The sequence below is a fragment of the Pongo abelii genome, chromosome 3, assembly GCF_028885655.2.
Source record: "Pongo abelii isolate AG06213 chromosome 3, NHGRI_mPonAbe1-v2.0_pri, whole genome shotgun sequence".
Lineage (NCBI taxonomy): Eukaryota > Metazoa > Chordata > Mammalia > Primates > Hominidae > Pongo > Pongo abelii.
This window is the reverse complement of record NC_071988.2, coordinates 143723425-143747959: the sequence shown is the minus strand read 5'-3', so window position 1 is coordinate 143747959 and position 24535 is coordinate 143723425. Positions and strand designations below refer to the sequence as shown.

The 24535-nt window shown below is 33.1% G+C and overlaps 1 protein-coding gene across 32 annotated transcripts in view; it reads right to left on the bottom strand.

The window, feature by feature from the left end:
- Window positions 1-24535, bottom strand: part of BLTP1 (bridge-like lipid transfer protein family member 1) — a 212512-nt gene that overhangs the window by 144538 nt on the left and 43439 nt on the right. For all 32 annotated transcript variants that reach the window (XM_063723629.1, XM_063723632.1, XM_054554440.2 and 29 more), the window contains 11 exons: window positions 23100-23256; window positions 22618-22696; window positions 20430-20521; window positions 18762-18879; window positions 14270-14425; window positions 13900-13997; window positions 12199-12377; window positions 11612-11718; window positions 10447-10655; window positions 2009-2236; window positions 1107-1244 (listed from right to left, as the gene is read on the bottom strand). In XM_063723629.1, coding sequence (XP_063579699.1) covers window positions 1107-1244; window positions 2009-2236; window positions 10447-10655; window positions 11612-11718; window positions 12199-12377; window positions 13900-13997; window positions 14270-14425; window positions 18762-18879; window positions 20430-20521; window positions 22618-22696; window positions 23100-23256 — 1561 coding nt within the window. The remainder of the gene's footprint in view (window positions 1-1106; window positions 1245-2008; window positions 2237-10446; window positions 10656-11611; window positions 11719-12198; window positions 12378-13899; window positions 13998-14269; window positions 14426-18761; window positions 18880-20429; window positions 20522-22617; window positions 22697-23099; window positions 23257-24535) is intronic.

The window sequence follows — 24535 nt, the reverse complement described above, 5'->3', positions numbered from 1 at the left end:
CATGATAAGAAGACCTAGAACTACGCACACACATTGTATCAACATCCGTTTCCTTGTTTTGATACTATAATTATGTAAAATAACTTTACTATGGAAAGAAACTGGGTAAAGAGTACACACAGGATTGCTCTGATCTTTGCAACTTCCTGTGAAACTATAATTATTTCAAAATAAAAGTTTAAAACCAGAAACACACATTCTGTGGCAAAACAAAAACAATGCCTAGCACATATTAAGTTTTAGCTAATATGATCTCATATATGTCAAATATGTGTATGAAAAATTAAATTAAAATTCCATGAAGAAAAATACAGTCAGTGATGGCAAAACAATGAAAATGAGATATGCTATTTTAAATAAAATGATCAGTTACTACATATAATCATAATAAATGATCATTCACTGATGATTTCTGGTTGTCAGATTCATCTTCCCATTTATAATTTTACTTTGTCTTGTATTAAGTTCCATTTATATTTCTAAATCACACAACTTGATTAAAAGTAAGACAGGGGCATATAAAGTGGTGGTAGGTGCCACAGAAAGCCATTTGGCATGAAAAAGATAATAAAATTATAATCTACCCAGAAATGTAATACATTCTCAAATTCTCACTTGATGAATATCATTGGTTCTCTTTTAAAAGAGCCAGAGGTATCCTGAAGGAATTAACAAAGTATCTTATGTTAGATGAATAAGAATAAATCATTGATCATGTAGATACACATGTTTTAAAATATTATGGTACTGGTTAATATTAACATTTATGCTGTGATACTCAACAGTACCTATCAACATTTTATATAGTTAATTTTTCCCTTCCATAAATATTTGAGAAAGTATTTATTTCCATTTCTATTATAATAGCAAAAGATATAAAATATAATTGGGATCAGAGAAATAGGGAGCAGCAAAAGAAAATTGAGATTCTTGAAACAACTCTCATACACATAAACATACATACAAAACTTCTTAATAGAGTTAACTTAAAAGTCTCCAACTTAAAGAGCTACAAAGTCCATGCACAGAAGCTAATACATTGTTTTAACCCAATAAATATTAATAATAAATCTCTATGTCTCCACCATATTTCATTTTTACCTTACCTGATAGTTATCACTGACAAACACATTCAGGGGTGACAGGATAAGTTGCAGCATGGTCTCCCTAAATCCTTTTTTCATTTCAAAACATAGTCTTTCCAAGAAAGCTGTAGGGCATTCAGGACCATCAGTAGTTCCATGCTACAATCAAACAAAATAGCATAGTTGAAATGCAGAAAAGGCAAAAAGTAAGGAAGTATAGGAAAATAAAAATTACATCTGTCATGATTAAGAGAATTTGTTTTTCAAAACAGAGAAACTATGATTACTGACAAAAATAACTATTCTATACCTCAGTAGGATCGTTAGCTGCACTAAGCAACAGAGGGCCACCGGCCCCACCACCCCACTGTGACCCGGACACACACCTCATCTGGCCCTGCTCTAAAGTCCCTGGGTTCTTGGGGCAATTTAATATCATTCCATGTCAGCCAGAACAGGTCCACGGGTTGTCCTTAGAGCGACCCAGGATACTGTGCTAGATCCAAACTACATAATTCAACCCCCAGGGTCAAGCCAGAAACTCCATTTTATAACAGGTCCACCATAAGGCCCCAAACTGGTCTGGGATCTAGAGATAAAAGCTAAGAAAATGTAAAGTCCTTGAATACCCACCAGGTTAATTATAAACCCAACAACTCAATGTATGACACAATGTCCTGACGTTACACAAATAGCAAAGAAGGAGCTAAAGTTAAATTAGAAGAAAAATAGAAAATAAAAATTACCAATGATCAAGTAATCATATTATGAAGAAAATACATGAGTTTTATAACAGTAAAAGAATAAATTTAGAAGTTTCTAAATCTGATTTTCTTTTTCTAAGTGTCTGCTGAATGCTTCACATCTATACACAGGTGGATGTTATAATATATTCCAGACTACTTTGATGTGTAAACACTTACAACAGGAAGACGCCCATGAACTTTGTACAAATTAACAAGTACAGTAATATCCCAAGGACGCAAGGCAAGTGGATGAATTGACTTGGCTGAACCTTCATTTTCCTTTTTGTCATTTTCCATTCCAACAGCAGTCCACCCAGAGCTGGATGATGTTGACAGTGACAAAACAGGACTTGAGATAACCTCTTCAAAATCCATATACATGTCATCTTCCCCAAAGTAGTTTTCCTATAAATATTAAGAAAACACAAATTGCTGTCAAAAGAGGTATGTAAATATATTTTCACCTATAAGCCTAAATTTGTAAATTATGCATTTCCTTAACCTATTATATTTAATAAAAAGGCATCAGGCCTATTGTCTTAAAATACAAAAGAAAAAATATGCTAAGACTTATACATAGCTGCTTGGCAAATAAATATTCAGTAGCAAAACATGCAAAAAGTTACAGAAGCCTATTTTATAGAAAAACTTCATGACATTGCCCCAGTTACAGCAAAACCTTGTAATTTAGGTCCTCAGAGACCTCTGAAGGTTTGCATGGTTAAACAGTTTTCAATCACCGCTCCTCAGAGTTCTCAGGCAATACCAAGGACATCCTTTGGGGGAAGCAATTCACTGAAAATCAGTCTGGCTAAATTCAATTAAGTAACTAGTACAATTCACATATTCCTGTTGGAATATTTATTGGGCATGTTTTAACAGCTTTAATAAAAATATCCAATCTTGGTTATTGATGAGATAAAGGCATGTGTTACCAACAATTATCAAAAATTCCTTTCACATAGTTCATCCTGGTTTTTTATGCAGAAGTGTTTCAACTATTGTTTTCTTTTGCATGAAAATATAAATTTAGCTTGAATTTAAATTATTTTTTTCCCATTGATTCTAAATTTAAATTTTGGCCATTTGATCTCTCAGTAGTAAATAAAAGTTGTTAAATATTCCTGTTAACATTGTCAGCATATCTGTTAAATATTAGAACCAACACAGTATTTTGGCAAATTCTGCACGTTGGTTATTGACAAAGTTATTTTCTGACTAGAGTTATGGACATCAGTACATAATATCTTTTCATAGGAAATAATGTTGAAGGGCTTAAAGTCATACAGTTAATTGGTAGGGGGGTTAATATGTAAATCCCAAACCTACCGGCTCACAAAACCAGTGCTTTTTCCTCTATTCTCTATTGCTGTCCACCTCCTAATTACACATGCCACTTGAAACCTGCTTGAAATCTTAATAACTGTCTTTATAATACAATTCTGAAGCATGGACAAATTTATGCACAAATATAACAGAAAACACTGGGTTATATTTTAAATTCCAACATTGAATTTTTAAAAAATAACATAAATGTCTAAGTGAGTTAGATCAACATTAAAAACTTGAAGAGATAAAACAAAAAGCTGGTTCTTTGACAAGATTAAAAAAAAAAAATGATGGACCATCCATGAGGTTAACCAAGAAAAGAAGAGAGAAGATCCAAATAAGATCAATTAGAAACAAAACTGGAGATATTATAACCGATACCACAGAAATACAAAAGATCATTCAAGGCTACTATGAACACCTTTAAGTGAAAAAACTGGAAAAATCCAGAGGAGATGGATAAATTCCTGGAAATATGCAACCCTCCTAGATTAAACCAGGAAGAAACAGCAACTGAACAGATGAATAACAAACAGTGAGAGAGAAAAATTTTTAAAAATTGCCAACAAAAAAAACCCCAGGACCAGATGGATTCACAGCTGAATTCTATCAGACATTTAAAAAAGAATTGGTACCAATCCTACCGAAACTATTCCAAAAGATAAAGAGGGAGTCCTCCCTAAATCATTCTTTGAAAACAGTATCACCCTAATACCAAAACCAGAAAAAGACATTTCAAAAAGGAAACTAAAGATCAATATCCCAATGAACAAAGATGCAAAAATCCTCAACAAAATACTAGCTAACTGAATCTAAGAGCATATCAAAAAGATAATTCACCATGATCAAGTGGGTTTCACACCAGGGATGTAGGGATGAGTCAATAAATGTGATATATCACATAAAATTAGAAACAAAAACCTATTCAACAAATTGGGTAGAATCAATATTGTGAAAATGACCATAATGCCAAAAGCAATCTATGAATTAATTGCAATTCCCATTAAAATACTACCGTAATTCTTCACTCAACTAGAAAAAAAAAATTCTAAAATTCATATGGAACCAAAAAAGAGCCTGCATAGTGAAAGTAAGACTAAGCAAAAAGAACAAATCTGGAGGCATCACGTTACCCGACTTCAAACTATATACTACAAGGCTATCGTTACCAAAACAGCAAGGTACTGTTATAAAAACAGGCACGCAGACCAATGGAACAGAATAGAGAACCCAAAATAAAGCCAAAATAGAGCCAACTACTTGCAGCCAACTGATCATCGACAAAGCATACAAAAACATAAAGTGCGAAAAGTGGGTTTCATACCAGGGGTGCAGGGATGGTTTATACACAAATCAATAAATGTGATACATCACATAAACAAAATAAGAAACAAAAACCTATTCAGCAAATTGTGCTGGGATAACTGGCAAGCCACACGTGGAAGAATGAAACTATATCCTCATCTGTCACCTCACAGAAAAAACAACTCAAGATAGATCAAAGACTTAAATCTAAGACACAAAACCATAAAAATTCTAAGATAATATCAGAAAGACTCTTCTAGACATTGGCTTAGGCAAAGAATTCTTCACCAAGAGCCCAAAAGCAAATGCAACGAAAACAAAAACAAATAAATGGGACCTAATTAAACTAAAAAACTTCTGCACAGCAAAAGAAATAATCAGCAGAATAAACAGACAACCCACAGAGTGGAAGAAAATCTTCACAAACTATGCATCTGACAAAGGACTAATATACAGAATCTACAGGGAACTCAAACAAATCAGCGAGGAAAAAACAAATAATCCCATCAAAAAGTGGGCAAAGGACATGAACAGACATTTCTCAAAAGAAGATATACAAATGGCCAACAAACATATGAAAAATGTTCAACATCACTAATGATTAGGGAAATGCAATCAAAACCACAACATGATACCACCGTACTCCTGCAAGAATGGCCGTAATTTAAAAATCAAAAATAATAGATTTTGGTGTGGATGTGGTGAAAAGGGAACACTTTTACACTGCTGGTGGGAATGTAAACTAATACAACCACTATGGAAAACAGAATGGAGATTCCCACTAAATGCAGAACTACCATTTGATCCAGCAATTCCACTACTGGGTATTTACCCAAAAGAAAAGAAGACATTATATGAAAAAAACACTTGCACACACATGTTCATAGAAGCGCAGTTCACAATTGAAAAATATGGAACCAACCTTAATGCCCAACAACCAATGAGTGGATAAAGAAAATGTGGTAGATAGATAGATAGATAGACAGATAGATAGATAGATAAGATAGATACACACACACACATATATATATATACCATGGAATACTACTCAGCCATAAAAAGGAATGAAATAATGGCATTCACAGCAACCTGGATGGAATTGGAGACCATTATTCTAAGTGAAGTAACTCATTAATGGAAAACCAAATATAAGTTTGCACTCATAAGTGGGGGATAAGCTATGAGGTCACAAAGGCATAAGAATGATATAACAGACTTTGGAGACTCAAGAGGAAGGATGGGAGGGGGGTTGAGGGATAAAAGACTGCACGTTGAGTATAGTGTACACTGCTCAGGTGACGGGTGCGCCAAAATCTCAGAAATCACCACTAAAGAACTTATCCATGTAACCAAAAACTACCTGTTCCCCGAAACTATTGAAATAAAGTAAACAAACAAACAAAACTTAAAACTGTTCAAAGCAGTAGTTCTCCCCTCCAGAAGCCTTTATGAAATACACATTCCACCCCCGTCCTGATGACTGCTCACAAAGTTTGCAGTAGGCAGAGTCCAGAGTGAAGTGTAAAGTGGAAAAACTCCTTTGATACTTCCATCTGTAAATGGCCCCCAGAAAATCACCTCTGTCCCACCTTCTCCCAAAACAGCTGATCTAAGGACTCATCTACTATTAGGTTTCAGCATACTAACATGTACCAACAAAACAAAACAGTTACCAGCACTCATTTTAACTCATTTTTAATGATCCTAGCCAACAGATCTCTTATTTTTTAAAAATTCCCTTGTGGTCTGTTATCATTGTAAATCTTAAAAGTTTAGATTCCTGTAGATTATCACAGTAAAAAGAAAAAAGATTCCCTTGGGTCTAATGTTCAATTTGCTACTAAAGCAATCTCCATTTAATTATCTGAAACAGAAATAATTCATATCAAATTTTTTAGGGAACACTGAATGTCCAACATAGCAGAGAACATTTGCTAATTTTTATTAAATGTGTCAGTGACTTTGCTCTAAAGGAGTTATAAAACACTAGGATTCTTTCATGAGTCAATACATTTGTAGTTACTGAATATTATCAACAAAATGTACTTTTAAAATTATAACTCCTTTAAGAACTTTGTCTAATGTTATATGTCTAATGCTGGGTGTGTGACTTCAGGGTTTCTCTTAATTTATGAATTCCAAGTCTGTTAGTTAATTTCTTAAGAATTAACTGGAAGGCCAGGCACAGTGGCTCATGCCTGTAATCCCAGCACTTCAGGAGGCCCAGGTGGGCAGATCACTTGAGCCTAGGAGTTCAAGACCAGCCTGCGCAACATGGCGAAACCCTGTCTCCACAAAAAAATACAAAAATTATCCAGGCATGGTGGCGTGTGCATGTGGTCCCAGATACTTGGGAGGCTAAGAAAATCACCTGAGCCCAGGAAGTCGAGGCTGCAGTGAACCATGACCATGCCACTGCCTGAGTGACAAAGTGAGACCCTGTCTCAAAAAAAAAGAATTTACTGAAAAAAAAATAGTTACCAAAAAGGTTGATCAAGTGTAAGGTAGATGGTAATACATTACAGCAAACTTTTATGGTACTTTAAGATTAATAAATGTACACAAATATTTACAAATACAAATAAAACTTTCAATTTCATTTGATAATAGATGGCATGTAAACTTAAACTATCTTTAAAATAAATTCCAAACAACCCCAGAAAAAATTCACTGGCTCATAGAACCGAGAAAATGTGTTCGTTTGTCAAATTTACATTATGCTTGAATTTAAGAATGATAAACTACATTTCAATTTACTTAAGAATTCTCCAAAATTTTCTTTACATAATGGTATTTTGGTATATGAGTGTCTTGTCGCCTACTTCAAGTAAGAGACTGCAATGTTTTTCCTAGCTAAAAATGTATACTTATCCAATGATGCTCATTTCTCAAAACAGAAAAAAAAATAACAATAGGCTAAAAGATGACAGCTAATACAATCAGAGAAACAGTAGGAAAAGTCCACAAGTACTGTTTCCAAAATTATACTTTTTTGAAAAAAGAAAAATTAATAGCCAGGTTTCTGTTTAAGATTATTGAAATTATTTTTAATAAGAAAAACATATATGCCATATATACCCTTTCATGCAGTTATTTGCTACCACTGACATGTTATCACTATAAAAAGATTTATTTTTCTTCATTAACAAAAAAATGAAAAAAGACTAACAGAAGTCAATTCAGAAAAGTAATATAAGTAGCACTGTTATCCAACTTTATATCCACAACAGAAGAAATGACAAAGTTTTAATATGACTAAAATGACTTTGGGCTGACACTTAGAATTACAATATTGTCTACATCTGCAGAAGACCTCCCATTTCCATACATGTCCTCATAAATTTTAATGCATATTCAGTAGACATATTCTTCTTAGAATTCTTTTTAATGATAATGCCAGGTTTAGTTTCTTCCATGGATTTTGGAAAGCAGTCTTTCATATACAGCCAAATATAGTGATTTTTTTTCCTAGTTTATTCTTTATAATTTCTTGAAGTTTAATTTTGATAACTAAAAAAAGACAATCTCAGTTACATGAATTTTTACATTCCTTTAAATTCCCATTTTCTTCTTCATGTATACATGAAAATACATGAATAACAAAATTTCATATATGAATTTGAATATATTATAAAAATAATATATACATTTTTGAACTTCCAAAAAGTTTTAAAGTACTAATACTGATACCAAGTAAAATACACATTATATAGTTAAACAAACAGACCAGGCATGGTGGTTCACACCTATAATCCCAACACTTTGGGAGGCCAAGGCGGGAGGATCACTTGAGGCCAGGAAGAAGTTTGAGACAAGTCTGGGCAACATGGCAGGACCCAGTCTCTCCAAAAAATAATTTTTTAAAAATTAGATGAGTGTGGTGGTGCTCGCCTGTAGACCTAGCTACTCAAGAGGCTGAAGCAGGAGGATCACTTGAGCCCTGGAGTTCCAGATTACAAAGAGCTATGATTGCTCCACTGCACTCCAACCTGAATGACAGAGCAAGACCCTGTCTCTTAAAAACCGAAACCAAAACCAGAAACTTAAAGAATTGCATAAATTCCTTATAAAAGGAAGCATAGAGTTCATTGGGCTAGACAAAGTTTTTACGTGTCATGTCTTTGATATATATTTAGTAAACATGTCAAAATTTAAAATTTTACAATTTGCTTTAATAGACATTTTATACAACTTCTAAGCTAATTAGATGAATGTCATCACTAATATAATATTTAGGGCAAGACAAACTTTTGAAACTACTAAAAAGTTGCTTTAAAGCCTTTAATGCACAAAAGTCTGTATGAAAACAATAACCTATCAGCAATGGCTACATCTGCAGAGAACTTATAAACAAGTCTAAAATGAAAGCATATATCTATTTCACTGTATTCTGTTTTGTTAGAGTCCTCTTATTTTTGGTGAATATGTATTACTATCAGTTTTTTTTAGTAAAAACAAATTGAGGTTCCATGTGTACATAGTAACGCAAAAACGAAAGTTAATACCACTCTAGTAGTATTCAAAAACTGATACTGTATCACTATGACTACCTTCACCTACTAATTAAATCATTACTTATATTTAAGTAAAATATAATGCAGCCTCTTCAGGAAGACTATAGCTTGAAAATTACCTTTTAAATCCTTTATAGTTATTCACATGCAATCCCAAGAAAGTAAGACATTGGGAGAAATATTTGACATACATTTTAGGTCAAACGATGGTCACAAGAAGGAAGAAAAGTGTGTATGTAATCAACAGAAACTCTAGGTATCTACAAATATTAACCACATTTTCCCTTGCATCTTTTATACTAAGTTACACCATCTGATGATTTATGGTAGTTTTTAGTAAATACAATATAATAACTCAAATATTGAGATGCTATATACCTTCAAAACCCAGTTCAGCCAGCACTTCCTGCAGAGAGCCTTTACTAACAAACCTTGATTGTGCATCCCTGTCCAACCCTAAACATCCTAGTCCCTCTCTCCAGAATTAATTACTCTTATCACTGTACATTACAGGATTCCTTGTCAGCTAGGTATTCAATATCCAAAGTGAATCTGCCGATCCTGTAAAAATGCAAAATTTCTTAAGTTGTTGAAAGTGATGTTGGATAACTCCTCTAATCACAGGCAAAGGTGATAAGTAAGGATCAGGAAGGATTATAGTAGTTACCATAAAGATTAAATCAGTAGGAATTGATAATCTGTTGGGGACATTTAAAAAATATGATTTGAACATCAAAAGAATAAGAGTAATCTCCAGAAAACTGAAGAACTCTTCAAATATTTATCCAAAAATAGCCTCTCTTCATAATCATTCTTCAGAGATCAACTTTAAAGTGCTGTCATACTGTGCAATCACACAATTTCAGTGGAAAAAATTATACCAAAATGAGTCAACACTTGTTCTTTGTTCTAAGAATTAGTGCATATTTATTTAGAACCTAAGTTTGATATACTCTGAAATAAACTTATTTTCATATATTTGCTTCAGTTTTTCAAATAAAGCATCAAACAAATATTTGTTCATTATTTATCATAAAACGTTGTCACTTATTTTTAATGGATTCACTTGAAGTAGTCTTTTCCATTAACAATTATTCTCAGATATATGTAGTAGTTCTATTGCTACATTACTTACAATGTGTTAAAATTTGTCCATATATCTGTCTATCCTAGCTATCCCTCTAGCTTACCTTCCTGAGAACAGATGCTACATCATCTTTATCTATAGCAACTAGCACCATTCCTAGAACATACTAAATGCACAAAAGAATGCTGAACTGAGGAGTACTATTTTTAATAAATAATTTTGTAATTGAGTCTAGCACCCCAAGTCCAGTCAACATATCTGGTATCTCCTCAACACTTTAAATAATCCAATTGGCTATTTCAAATGGTCTCAATTTTCAATTAAATTTTAATTGCTTTGTCTATATTTAAAAGTATGTAAGTTGTTTTTAAGAATCACACCTTTATACACAAAAAGGCATTTAGTAGAGGTCCATAGAGAGTTATCTGAGAATCTGGAGAAAGTTCCATTTCTACATGAAGTTTATCAGGTGGAAGTTCTGAGGGATCAATAGGTGGGCGTGAAGAAGTAGAGGGAGAAGAAACAACTCTGTCTGATGTCTTCTGGGATGGCCTTAATACAGATAGCATTGTCTCTTCCATTTCTGATACTGTAATAAATTAAGAAAAAAAAAAGACTGATGTTTGAGGGGTGGGGGACAAAAGACTTCTTAGATCTTCAAGGAAATATTCACTAAGAAATTTTACTGTGCAAATATGACATCAACTAATCTTTACATAATGTATATATAATGAAAACAGACCTAAAAGACCAATAATTAAGCAAATAAAGAATAAATCATTGAAATATGAGAGAAATACATAAATCAGCCTGCAGAGAATCAATGAAAACGTTCTGTTAACATAAACAACATTCTTACTGAGTCCCTGCAATATAAATTTGGGTCACATCAAGACCTTAACTCTTCTTGGGCACTAACTACCAAATTTTTTCATATAAATAGCTATTTAAATACAGGGTGATGTTATCAAGCCACTGTGAAACAACTATGAAAACTATCCTTTGAAACTTAACTCACTGGAAAAATATAAAGAAACATCATCATTTGGCTCTAATTCTTTTTCGGACCTAGGTAATAAGGCAAATTACCTTCAGGAAACTATAAATCATATGAGAACTGTCAAAATGCATTAAAGAAGCTAACATTTCACAAAATCATGCATCTTACATATGCAGATTCACACATAGCTTGTTTCATATTCAGGCTCTGCTGCTTCTAGCTTGGCAGACTTTGAGAATATTACTTACCTTTTCTGAGCATATTTCCTCAACTTTAAGATAAAAATAATGATAATATCTTTCTCACAGAGTTGTTATAAGGATTAAACATAATAGAAGATAATAGAAGCCAGAAAATTGCTTGGCCCAATATTTGATACATAGTAAATGCTCAAAAGGTAGCTATAATTAATCTAAAATATTTAAGACTATATTTATACTATGTCACAAGAATAGATGCATTTCAATTTATTTGCTTCTTATTTTTCATGACTATCAATCATAATAGCAGCTGTATAAAAACACAAATTATATAAAAACACTTACATGATTGTTTTAGCTGTTCATCTGCTTTTTGTGGATAAATTGGATGCCATGTATAATCAATTGTAAGCATGACACTTGGGACAGTCCAGCATTCAACCCAACCAGACCTTTGAAGAGTAGAACAGACAGTTTCTAGTCAGATACTTATTCCTTTAATTGTACAGAGATACCAGTTGCAGATAATCAAATTTTATTACTATTTTTTTAAAGAAGAATTTGTCCACACATAAGCACAAAACACTTGTCACTAATTTTATTTTATTTTACTAATTAATTTATTTTTTGAGATGGGGTCTCTGTTGCCCAAGCTAGAGTGCAGTGGTGCGATCTTAGCTCACTGCAACCTCCGCCTCCTGTGTTCAAGCGATTCCTCTACCTTAGCCTCCCAGGTAGCTAGGACTACAGGCATGCGCCATGATGCCCAGCTAATTTTTGTATATTTAGTAGAGACAAGGTTTCACCATGTTGGCCAGGCTGGTCTTGAACTCCTGATCTCAGGTGATCCACCCATCTCGGCATCGCAAAGTGCTGGGATTACAGGCGTGAGCCACTGTGCCTGGCCTGTGTCACTAATTTTATGTACTCACTTTTCCTGAGTAACGTTGCGCCATTTTGGTTTAACTGTTTTCTGGCCACTTTGACACTCAGCAGGAATACCAGTATCATGAATCATCTTATTTGGATGGCAATTTTTTACCAGCATAAATAAAGAATATTTACTAGGGTGGCAATCTGGTAGAAACAAATGAAGATCAACATCTTCTCCCTAAAAAATAATTATAATAAGCCAAAGTAATAAAATTAGTGCATAAATACGTTGGTTAATACTTACAGGCAAACCTGTCTACAACAATCTTGGAAATAAGTTTGAAAGAAAATAAACAAATTTTATTTATTTTTATTTTATTGTATTATTTATCTTTTTTTTTTTTTTTAATGGTCTCACTCTGTCACTGAGGTTGGAGCGAAGCCTTGAACTCCGCACTCAAGTGATCCTCCCAAGTAGCTGGGACTAGAGGAATGTACTGTTTTTTGTTTTTTTTAGAGACAGGGTCTTGCTGTGTTGCCAAGGCTAGTCTCAAACTCCTGGCCTCAAGCAACCATCTTGCCTCAGGCTCCCAAAGTGCTGGGATTACACGAGTGAGATAAACAAATTTGAAATGGCAGATTTTACATTCAACAGTCAGGTAAATAACGAATAAGATTTTACATTGACTAAAACTAAATTTGAATTGAAAAACAACAAAATAATCAGAGAAAGAAACAGCATAGTTTCCAAACAGTGAAAAAAATGTCTTCCATGGGTATCCATAGATTTTTTTTTTTTAAGTTCAGTTTTTAAAAAAACTTTTATAAGCTCAGGTGGACTATGTTCTATATTTTTATTAATTTTTAAAATAGTATTGTCTCATTTGATTCTAGTAAGTCTCGTTTCCTCAACTGGCTTTTAATAATTCAGAACTGGCAAATCAAAGGATCTTCATTTGGCTTTACTTTTTTCCTTATAGGACTTCTATTCTTTGTTCATCTTGATGACTAGTTTCTTAACAGGCAGCAAGGTAGAGTGGTTAAAAGAATGGAGCCCTAAGCTATACTGCCCAATAACTCACTAGCTATATGATGAGTTACAAAAGCTCTGTTCCTCATTTTCCTAATGTATAAATGCAGTTAATAATAATCTCAAGAGGGTTGTTCTGAGAATTAAATGAGTTACTACATAAAGCACATGGAATAGTGTCTATGTAGTACACAGAAAATGTTTAATAGATGTTAGCTGTTTCTATTATGTTGCTAGTTTTACCAGTATAACCACTATTAATACTACAAGTACCACCGGTTGTCCATACCAAAAATGGTCCATAAAATTTTGAGCTTAGAAGTACATAAGAGCTGGCATTCAGATAAAAAGAAGAAAGCTACTGTGGTTACTCCTTGAATTCATGTTTACAATTAAGAATCAAATAAAGGGAAGTATAAAATTAGTTCAAATGAATTAGTAAACATTAGAGCTAGAAGGGCTAACATATAGATTAGCCACAGAGATCAGAAATGAACTCTAAGAAAATAATCAACTTGAGATATTTTTAATTGCCCAATTTCTTAGATGCAGTTAACTACAAAAAGAAAACAACAGGAACTCTGTGACACTAAAGGTAGTAGACATTGGAGGAAAGCTAAAATACCTTGAAGTTGCAACGGACTGGGGAGAAGAGAGTAAAGATAAGCTTTGGGAAATCAAACTTACTAATACGCCTTGTGGAATAAATAATGCATTCAACTATACATACTCTTAAAGAGAACTTGGTATTACATGTAGCTGGAACAAAGTCCGTAAAAGGCAAAGAAAAATCAATGTTTAGTGTTTCTCCACAGGCTGCCAGATACACTAAAAAAGAAAAAAAAAAAAAAAGAAGAAAAAGTAAATTTATTTTTAATGTCCATTAAATTTCAATTATAAAATTGCCTAAAATGCACAACTAAACAAAATTAAATTTTAGTCTAATACAAACTCTGAAACAGTCCTCTGAGAGTCTCACAAAGATAATGGGGGGAAATAACTTCTAGCATCTGTTAAAACTATCAAATCAATACTAATTTTCTTAGTTGGTATTTGCCTTAATGAGAGAAATACTTAACCTAATTTTTTAAATGTCTTACCATTTTCCTGTTGTTTAGTAGAACAGTCGATCCAATTGTGTTGATTAGCAGCCCAAATCATTTCAAACTGATGAAACATGATTTTAAAATTCCACGTATATGGAACGAATGAAAAAATGTCTGGAGGACTGTCACTAGACCAGTCTTGAATTAAATCTGAAATTATTGGGGTAGTGAATAGAAATTGTAAAGTTAGTTGAAACCCAGAAAAGTAAAACACAGATTTTCTAACACCAGTCAAAAATGAATTTTTCTTTTGTGTAACTAAAAAAATTTTATACTGAAATATTTAAAAGGTGATTAGGATGTATTTAAATAATTTGACAGTAAACAGATGTTTACTTACTAATCATAGTTCCAAATAAGAGAAATTTTGTATATTAATATATCTATTTTTGAGGAATTTTAGAAAATTTAAAAAAAAATCACCTATTCCACTACCCAAATAGCCAACATTGTGGATACAGTTTCTTCCAGTTATCTTTCTACAGACTGACACTATCCTATAAGCACATTTTTTATGTGTTGCTTCTTTCACTGAACTCAAATATTTTTCTGTGTTATTTCACACATTTACATAAATTTTGCATAATAGCTCATTAATGAGATTTGTCAGGACCTACTTCATTTTTTATAGTTGGATATTTATACTCTTTCCAAATTTTTGTGTTATATATATTACTATGTGCTATATATTTTTGTAAAAGATATTTTACATATTCAGGATTACTTGTCAGTATAGATTCTAGAAGTAGAATTGCTGGGTCAAAACTTAGGAATATTTTTCAAGACTATTATAAATTGCATTTGAAGAGAAGTGAGTCCATTTACACTCCTACCGGAAATGTATGCTTGACTACCTATTTCACTGAACTTTCTCCTGCATTCTATTTCTTTCTATCATCTATCTGTTTTTCGTTTTGTTTTACTTGACATTTAATAACTGAAAAATGGTATCTCGCTTTCACTGAACTTCTTAATTACAAGCATGGCTGAACATTTTTTCATGTTGTTTTATTCATTAAACAAATATCTACTGAGTGTCTACTGTGTGTCAGGCTCTGTTCTAGACTCTAGGACTACAATGGTGAATGAAACATAGACTTGACTTTCTTAGAATTATAATCAATCATATTTGTTCATTGCCGATTCACTGTATGTTTAAACTGCTTTTTAAAATTGTGTTCATATATTTTGTCTGTTTACCCTTTGGTACTTTAATTTTTTTTAATCCCACCAATAAATAAATGCTCTTTAAAGACATCAGCACTGATCTACCATCTACCATAGCAGTTTGTACAACTTTATCTTCTGGCCTCCACAATGTTTTACATGCATTGTACACTCCCAGCAATGTCTTTCAATAAAAGGGCTCCTCCTAGAGGTGTCAAACTCATCTTTGTATACTCACAGTACGTAACACAGTACCATGTATATAAAATTAGAATGTGTGTGTGTGTGTGGTGTGTGTGTGTATGTGACAGAGAGGGAGAGAGAGAGAAACAATTGGAAAAGGTATTATTATAGCACAGACTTTAACACTAGAGAGAGAGGGAAACAACTGGAAACAGTATTATTAAAGCACAGACTTTGACACTAGACAGTCCTGGGTTTAAATTCTGGCTTTATCATTTTACTAGCTATGTAACCTTGAAAAAAGTGACTTAAATGTTATCAGTTTTCTCTTGTACAAAATAAGAACAACCTCACAGACTTATGATGAGAATTCAGATGATTTATGTGAAGTTTTAACAAAGTAACTGGCACAGGGTAAGCACTCCACAAATGGTAGCATTTATTATTAAAGATATCCTAAGGAAAATTACAGGTAAAACTGTGAAATATTTAAAGTAGTTTTCTTTGTATTTTAAAGGTGATATTTAAACAGAAAAAAGATTCAATAATGAACTCAGAGTAAATTTATCTTACATAATATCATATGAACCCATTTAAAATTTAGCTGCCACATACAGAAGCCAGCACAGATGTATTAGAAACTCTTGTCTTACTAAAATGGCAGAATACATACTTAATGTCAAATGACAATCACAAATTAATCTTAATGAGATATAGAGTTTTACTACATCAACAATAAAAGGCATGTGGCTATTAACCTGTTCTATGAATAGACAACAGAAAATTCCAATTATCAAATTTACCTTAAACATATTTTTATTTAACAATCACAGTGATTCATCACACTTTACATAATCTATGCTTACCACAAATCTTTTACTCCTACCTAACTAGGCTGACTCTATTCCTGCTTTCTAACTTTAGTCTTTAGCCCAGCGTCTAACACTTGGGAAATGCCCAAAAATCATCTCCGGATATAACCAACTCTACAATATATATTATTCTCATACCATATATCATATATATGGTATGAGAATGGCTGTTGAGGAACATTAGGCATTCCCTCACATCAGAGAGATAATTTCTTTTCTATAGAATTCCAACAATAGACAAAGCAATCCAAACACTATGACCAAGTAGGTTCACTCCAATATTAAACTAATATTATTCTCTAGTAGTCGTCCTTTTTAGAGAATAAGTTTAAAAAGGACTCTACAGTTATTTGTTATGTTATATGTCTTTTAAAAACAATAGAAGTAATATGACCAATTGTTAGTTGTTAAATCTGTAAAATGGTGATTATGTTTACTTTTGCATCTGTTTTTAAAAATTTCTCCAAATAAATTTTACAAAAAAAAATAACCAAAAGAGTGAATTTCAATAGAGAAAGCATAAAAATGAGAGTTAGAGAAAGAAAATAATTTAAGGAAAATCAGTTGCAATTTAGGAAATGTGTACTTAGCTGTCTCAATGTAACTAATACAATAGTGTAAATGAAAGTGCTACTACAGAATAATATTTTCAAATCATGAAGAATTTATACGTCTACTGCAGCTATTCTTAGCACTGCAAGAGTCTAAAGATGGGAAATGTCTGGAAGAAAAGTAATGTGAAGGAGTAAATACTTGATGATAGGTATCTATTTTAAAAGATTAGTAAAGTTAAAAAATACAAAATCTTAAGTGAGAAGTAAAAGGCTAGTCAAAGAGGTAAGTAATGTAACAGATTCTTGAGCCAGCTGACTACTTGAGTTAGAATTCAAGCTCAACCAAGTGTGACCCTGGACATATTGTTTTACCTCTCTGTAACTCACCTTCCTCATCTATAAAGTAAGGAAAATAATAATAATATTGATCCCTGAGAGTTATTGTGAGGATTCAATAATTTAATATGTGCAAACTGCTTAGCACAGAGCCAGACACATAATACACATTATAAGTTTTAGCTATAACTTTTTTCATAAATTTGAACTGAGAAGTGCTTATTCGATGCTCTGCTTCACTAGCAAAAGCTTAACTTGCCAGGGACTGTCAAAATTTCTACTACTGGGACACTGGTTCAAGCCTTGGAGAAGTATGTAACTCCAGGAAAGCAGAAGCAGTCTATCTAGTCCCCAAGGCTCCCAGTCAAACCAGAAAAGAAATATAAAAGACTTGATTGAACATATTGCAATAAGAGGCATTTTAAAAGGTCAAAACTCTAGTAATAGCAAAATTAGGGTAAAAATTGTTATCCCTGTTTCACAAACAAGGAAACTGAAGCTTAAACAGTGAAATCATTTACACAACATTATCGAATAGTATTGTCAGGAGAGGACTACCTACATATGCCTTAAACACCACTATACCTCCAAATATCTAATAGTACTCAGCATCGATGAGATGCTTGTATAAAACGACTGTTGCACAAATGGATGGATGGATGGATGGATGGATAAATGTAGCAAGCAGTCAAGCAAAGATTAGGTTTCTGTGGAACAGCCAACTGACCTTGGCAAATCAGACCAACTTTATGGGGCTAAACTTTTTAGAAGAAGACTCAATAAATGCCACTTATTTTAATGTAGTAATATTTATGCTATTCATAGACCAACAATATGTGTTCTTATAGTCACAAAATATGCAAAGCTATCAATATATGCTGCAAGAAATAAAGGAATGTTTCTTCCAACTAGTGATAGCACCAACTCAACTATCCATGCCAACAGAAAAGATTAAATAAGGGCTCCAAGTATAAAAATAACATTTAGCTATTTGCGTATACTGTTGTGTATTATAATTATTAAAACAAAATAATGAAGCCATGCTGATGCCTAATTTGGGAAGAGAGAGAAATTGATTCATCATCCCCATCCTACCCCTCAACTAGACTGATACAAAGCACCAGCCTAAATTGAGTTCTTTCATTTCCTTCTAAGCTCAATTTGGGGTTTATATTTTCCTTGTTTAGGTTAGAAAAGAATGCAAAATGTCTATATTTAAATTTTCTCTTTGATATTTTCAGCCCAAAATGAAATGTTGAAGTAAGAAAATATGAATCATATCATATCCCTATGTAATTTAAAAGTAAAACTTATCAAATGTAAACAAGTTCACTGTGATAAATCTCACTGTATTTCTATCTATTAGAAAATTACCTGTAAAGAAGTTTTTCTGTGCAAAGATGAAGTGGTAAGTGGCTTTATAAACCTCTAATTCACACTGCCATGTCTGCGGCATGTTCCATATTCGGGGGTAGCTGGCATTGATGTGGAACTGCAAAACAAATGTTAGGTAAAAGTAATTAGAGCTTAAAATGTGACACTGTGTGAACAGCATTAGAAATGAAGTTACACACACTAGTGAGTAATTAAAACTTATTTTCCTACTGAGCTGAACAGAAGGTCCCTTTCAGACTTTAATATTGCTGTGGCTGAAGGTCAATATCCATGGTTACATCTAGCTCCCTGAAATATTAAGTCAAGATGTGGTCAAAAAACTTTCAAAACAACAAATCAGACTACAGTGTTGATACTGTACTCCAGATAAACCAATGGGGTAACAACTGACATCCCTAATTTCTCCTTAAGCCTCATCTGTTAAGTGACAGGCTCAGTGTGAAGGAAGATAGAGTGTGATGCGTACTGTCACACAAAGTAAATTAGTATTTCTGCAGTTTGGCATTTCTTTTTTTTTTTGAGACAGGGTCTCACTCTATTGCCCAAGCTGGAGTGCAGTGACACATCTCGCATCACTGCAACCTCCGCCTCCCAGCTTCAAGCAATTCTTGTGCCTCAGCCTCCCGAGTAGCTGGGATTACAGGCATGCGCGCCATCACACCTGGCTAATTTTTGTATTTTTAGTAGAGGCAGGGTTTCGCCATATTGGTCAGGCTGGTCTCGAACTCCTGACCTCAAGTGATCCACCTGCCTCAGCCTCCCAAAGTGCTGGGATTACAGGTGTGAGTCACCACACCCTGCGCAGTTTGGCATTTCTGCAAAGGGAAAAGCTGCCTACCTAGGAACAGCATTGTCACACAGCACTATTTATCAGCAGTAGATGAAGAATTCATTAAAATGCTGAATATGCCAGTTTAAGGTATATTTATGGTATTTTATATATTCCTGTTAATTGCAGAATTTTTCCCTTAATTTACATATGTCATATGTAAAATGTTTAAGACAAGAAATTAAGAAACTTATGGCACCATCTTATGTGAAAGAATCTCTGAATATTAACCATTTTACATAGTAGCTTTCGTTATTGTTAGTGTTGTTGTCCCTGATAGTAATAATAATAATAATCTGCTTGATTCATGAGTCCCCAATCAGCAATTTTAATGATGGGCATTTACATATTGTTTCTTTTTCTAATATGAAACAATACAGGGTATCAACAAGATTTTCTTCATTTTACCTTACTCATCAAGTAAAAGGCACAATAAATTACATTATTTAAACCCTGGGAAAGAAATCCAGCGGGGCTAGAAAACATATATTAAAGAATTATCTTACTTAGAACTTAGAAGAGATTTAGTCCAGCCACACAATGTACTTTAAAAACAATATTCTAACAATTTCTCACATCTTTCAGGCCAAAAACATGTATCATTGCCTTTTATTCACCTCCCTCATACTAGAAGGAGAGCAACAGAGAGATGACAACAGGAGTCCATAGCACTGGGAATCCACTCCTCTTCCCTAGCTGTTCTTGAACTAGAAGATGGACCATTTGATGATTTCCTGGTTACTTAAACTTTATATAAGAAAATTAAAATCAATTGTTTTTCATATAAGTATGTACATCATCATGTACTACAGACTTACTGCTAACATTTCTGCTTCTAAAAGGGTCCGATATTGCATGCTGGTAGTGGCATCCACATGTAAGAGTTGTCCCTTAATAGCAGGAGTGTAACCTAATAATAAAAACATAAAAACTAAGAACCAGGAAAACAATTACAAAATGAAACATCTTTGGACTGGAACCAACTCCTACCACCACCCAAAGAAGGAATCCTTGAAAAATGGTAGTCACTATTTAAACACACCTCAGTGACAGGGAGCTTGCTAACTTAATAGGTGATCCTTCTCATATGGGCTGCTCTAAAGGAACAAAGTTCCAACTCCATATAATATCTATTCTGATTTTACTTTCCTTTGTAGTTTGCAAAACTACTAGTCTATTCTTTAAACAGTAGTTTTCAGTTACAGAACACAACTACTTTTCTTCTTCCACTGACTCAAGGGTACATATTTTCATCATTTTCAACTACTCCTTATATAATGACAGTTACTAAATAACAGCTATTCCCCTCATGTAATGACAGTTTCTCAGCAATATAGCCCATTCTCAACAAAAGCTGAATAGTTTAGAGTATTGTATTTCCTTTCTTAAAGAAATCTCTTCCTATGAACACTACTTCTGTGGTCACTATTATATGGCTAGTTCCACATGCATCCTGTATTCTGCTCTGGGCTTTTTTTCTTTTTTTAAATACCTGAATCTCTAAAAAGTTTTAAATTTATTTGTTATGTATTGTTCTTGCCTGACACCTAAGTCCATTTTCCCTTTGCCAGTCGTCTTAAAAGCCACCTAACCTCTATACCCAAAACCTGACTGGACTTTCCTTAGACCCTTAACTCAAGAGTTCCACAACAAGTATGCTGTGGTACTTGCCACAAATTTACAATAGATATACTCAAAGATATTGACTCCTCAGTCCTCAGGCGATTCCTTTACTCCAGTGTACCAGTATTTGTATAATACTACACAAAACAGTAAAAATACTATTTCCTATGTCTATCATCAGTTGTAAAAAGGCAGAAGCACTTCCTTAACTGAAACATTATCAATTGTGTAAAACTCTCAACTGCCTTTATACCCCATCACACACCTGTAAGTAAGGCTTTTCTAAAAGATGCTTCTTTCCAACTGCGTACTCTGAATTAGCACTCCTAGAGAATCTCAAGCATTTCCTTCAAGCCTTAGTAAGATTGTATTTTTAACACTAGATAAGGGTTAGTTATTCACTAAAATAGCCTCAGAGTTATGGGAAAAAGATACACTATGCCATTCACAGTCACTTTTTCAATTGATTATCTAAGCAGGCAGGCCTGAATGCTACCACTTTACATAAACTAATGAACGTAGTCAACCCTCTGCCTGCTTTCCTCTTACACCACCAAAATAAGTGACAGAACCAAGAAACAAGAGCTAAGAATTACACAAAAATGAATTATACTTAGCAACAGAAACACTAATGATGATTGATTTTAAATGTGGGTAAGTTGCTACTCTTTACTCTCAAGAAAGAAAATAAAGCAGAATTTCATCTTAACTGCTCTCAATTACAAATGTAGTAAGAAAATGGAATTAGAAGGCAAAATGAAGTTATAACAATTTGATGAATTTAACAAAAAGTATTTATTCATGTTATTAACTGTGTCAGTGCCCATATTTCAAGTGCATGATCAACTTAGATCATCTCAGCTCAGATGAAACTAAAGCTGTGAGGGCACTCTTTAACATTTTTAACATGAAATGATTATTAAAGTTATGCCACTCAAAGTACCCAGCTTACTCCCTGACGAAATCTACTAATAATATAACCTAAAACCAAGCCTTGTAGTCATCCAATCAATTACTGCCCAAATGTCTGGTACAGGGTTCAGCACTGAGAATACACTAAAGGAAAAAAACAGCACCTGCTCTCATAGTGCAACAGTCTAACTGGAAAACTATGCATTAAGTAAATTATGCTCAGTTCTACGAAAGAAATGCATACGTTATAATAAAAGCATATAAGACTGAACTTGATTAGAAAATGTTTCCCTTCTCTCTAAATGCTCAATTATATAATATTTCCCTTTAATGAGTATAGGCACATCAAAATACAATAAAAAACTGAAAAAGAAAACCTTATTAATGTTAGTCTAAGATGATTAACAAATTTTATTATTTACAATTATTTCTCTAATTATTTAAAAAAGAAAAGTAACAGTTGCAGCTTACCATTTTCTTCAACTGTCATTGGAATATTAATTTCTAAATATGAGCCAGCTCCTACATTTACATGTACAGCATTTGTTTCCTACCAAAAGAAAAAATTGATTCATATAAAACATTAATTGTAATTATTCTCCCATCTTTACTTTTCAGTTATTATCACAGAAGAAATTATTGATGTTAAGTAAGTATTACAAGTTCCTAAGAACAAAAGTTCAAATTTTTACCAAAAATACACTAAAACAATTTAGCCAGATATAAAGGAGAAAATGAGCCAGAATATAGCATGAAGGTCTATTACTATTAATTTCTTCCCATTATTTGACATTTAATAAAATTATGATGATAGTAAAATACATAAAATTATTTGAAGGGAAAACAGCTTATATAAATTAATCCAAGTATGGGACTAGTCACCAGGAAAAAACTCTGAAAAATAATGTTAAAATTTTAAATACTATTTTCTACTATATTATTATAATAATTACCCTATTTTTGGTAAACAGCAAATCAATTGTAGCATCTGCAATAATATTCATTCGTAATTCAAAAGCAAGGATCTGTCTTGGTCTCCCAGGCTGTGCAATTTCAGAAACTTTCAGAACTTGATAGTCAGGTGGAAAGAAAAACTTCCACAAACAATCTCTACATTAAGGAGGTAGAAAGAATAATGACATGTTATTCAAACAAAATTACTTCTGATAAAGGAACATAATCAATATGCTAATTTTTTATTATCATTGCTATCACATTTGACAATTAGACTGTTTTCTGCAATATTTAACACTTCCAGAGATCAATGAGCCTTGATTACTCAATAGATATACTATTATCAAATGAGACATAAGAGAAAATTTGCACTATTCAAGAGTACTACGACAAACTAAAGACTCTCTACAAGTATATAAATTGCCCAAATGGCAAACAAAGAACTGACAGAGGATAGCTTAATTAAAATCATCATTCCAACCTGGACAAGTTACTCAATCTTCCCCAGAAAATTTGAGCTGCTTCCTCTTCTGTAACACAGGAATAATATACCTTGTCTCATACAAAGGTTTGGAGGTTTAAATGGTAAGATACATGGAAAACACTTAGCAGTGCATGGCACATGGAAGAATTGGCTATTTCTATTAGTTTCATAATCACTTTAAATCAATATTATATCATTAAAAGGCTAAAGAGCAATAGATTTCTAAAAGGTAAATAGGTATCTGGAGGCTAAAGTACTAATGTTTTTGCTTCCCCTTATCATTTGACAAAAATGAAAGAGCCCAAGAAATTTTCAATTCAGTCTTCTACAGGGAGCTAACATTAGTATTGTATAATATTACTCATACATTCAAAGAAGGTGCCAGTCTATGGCTTTAAAACAGGAAGGATTGAGTCAGCAGTGACAGAAAATGCTACCTAGAATAAATAAGACTGGGGAAAATTAGATGAACCAGACAAAATCTGTACACTAAGTCTCACAGACTTTAACTTGCTATTGTTAAATTAAAATATATGAAAGGAAAATAAGGTTCTGCAAATGTTTTAAGACACATAAATATAGAAAATTAAGAATATTAAGGATAGAGAATCCATTAGATGACCACTGACTATAAGGTGGGTAGACAGGAGGACATAATGAGAAGGGCAGTAGACCTGAAGGGCTGGTTTGAACCTCAGCACTTCATGCTGTAGCTTCACTATCTTGCCCAAATCACTGAACCTCTCTGCATCTCCATTTTAGCACGTTTAATGAGTTCATTACATCTGTCCTATGAATCTCACTGAGTTATAAAGATCAAGTCGGAAAATACTAATGAAAGTACTTTAAGTGAAAGCAATAAAAAAAATGCCAGACAATGTTAGGAAGGTTTGTATTATTATAATCATCATCTGAAGATTAAATTTCATTGTAAAACAGTTTGTATTTCAA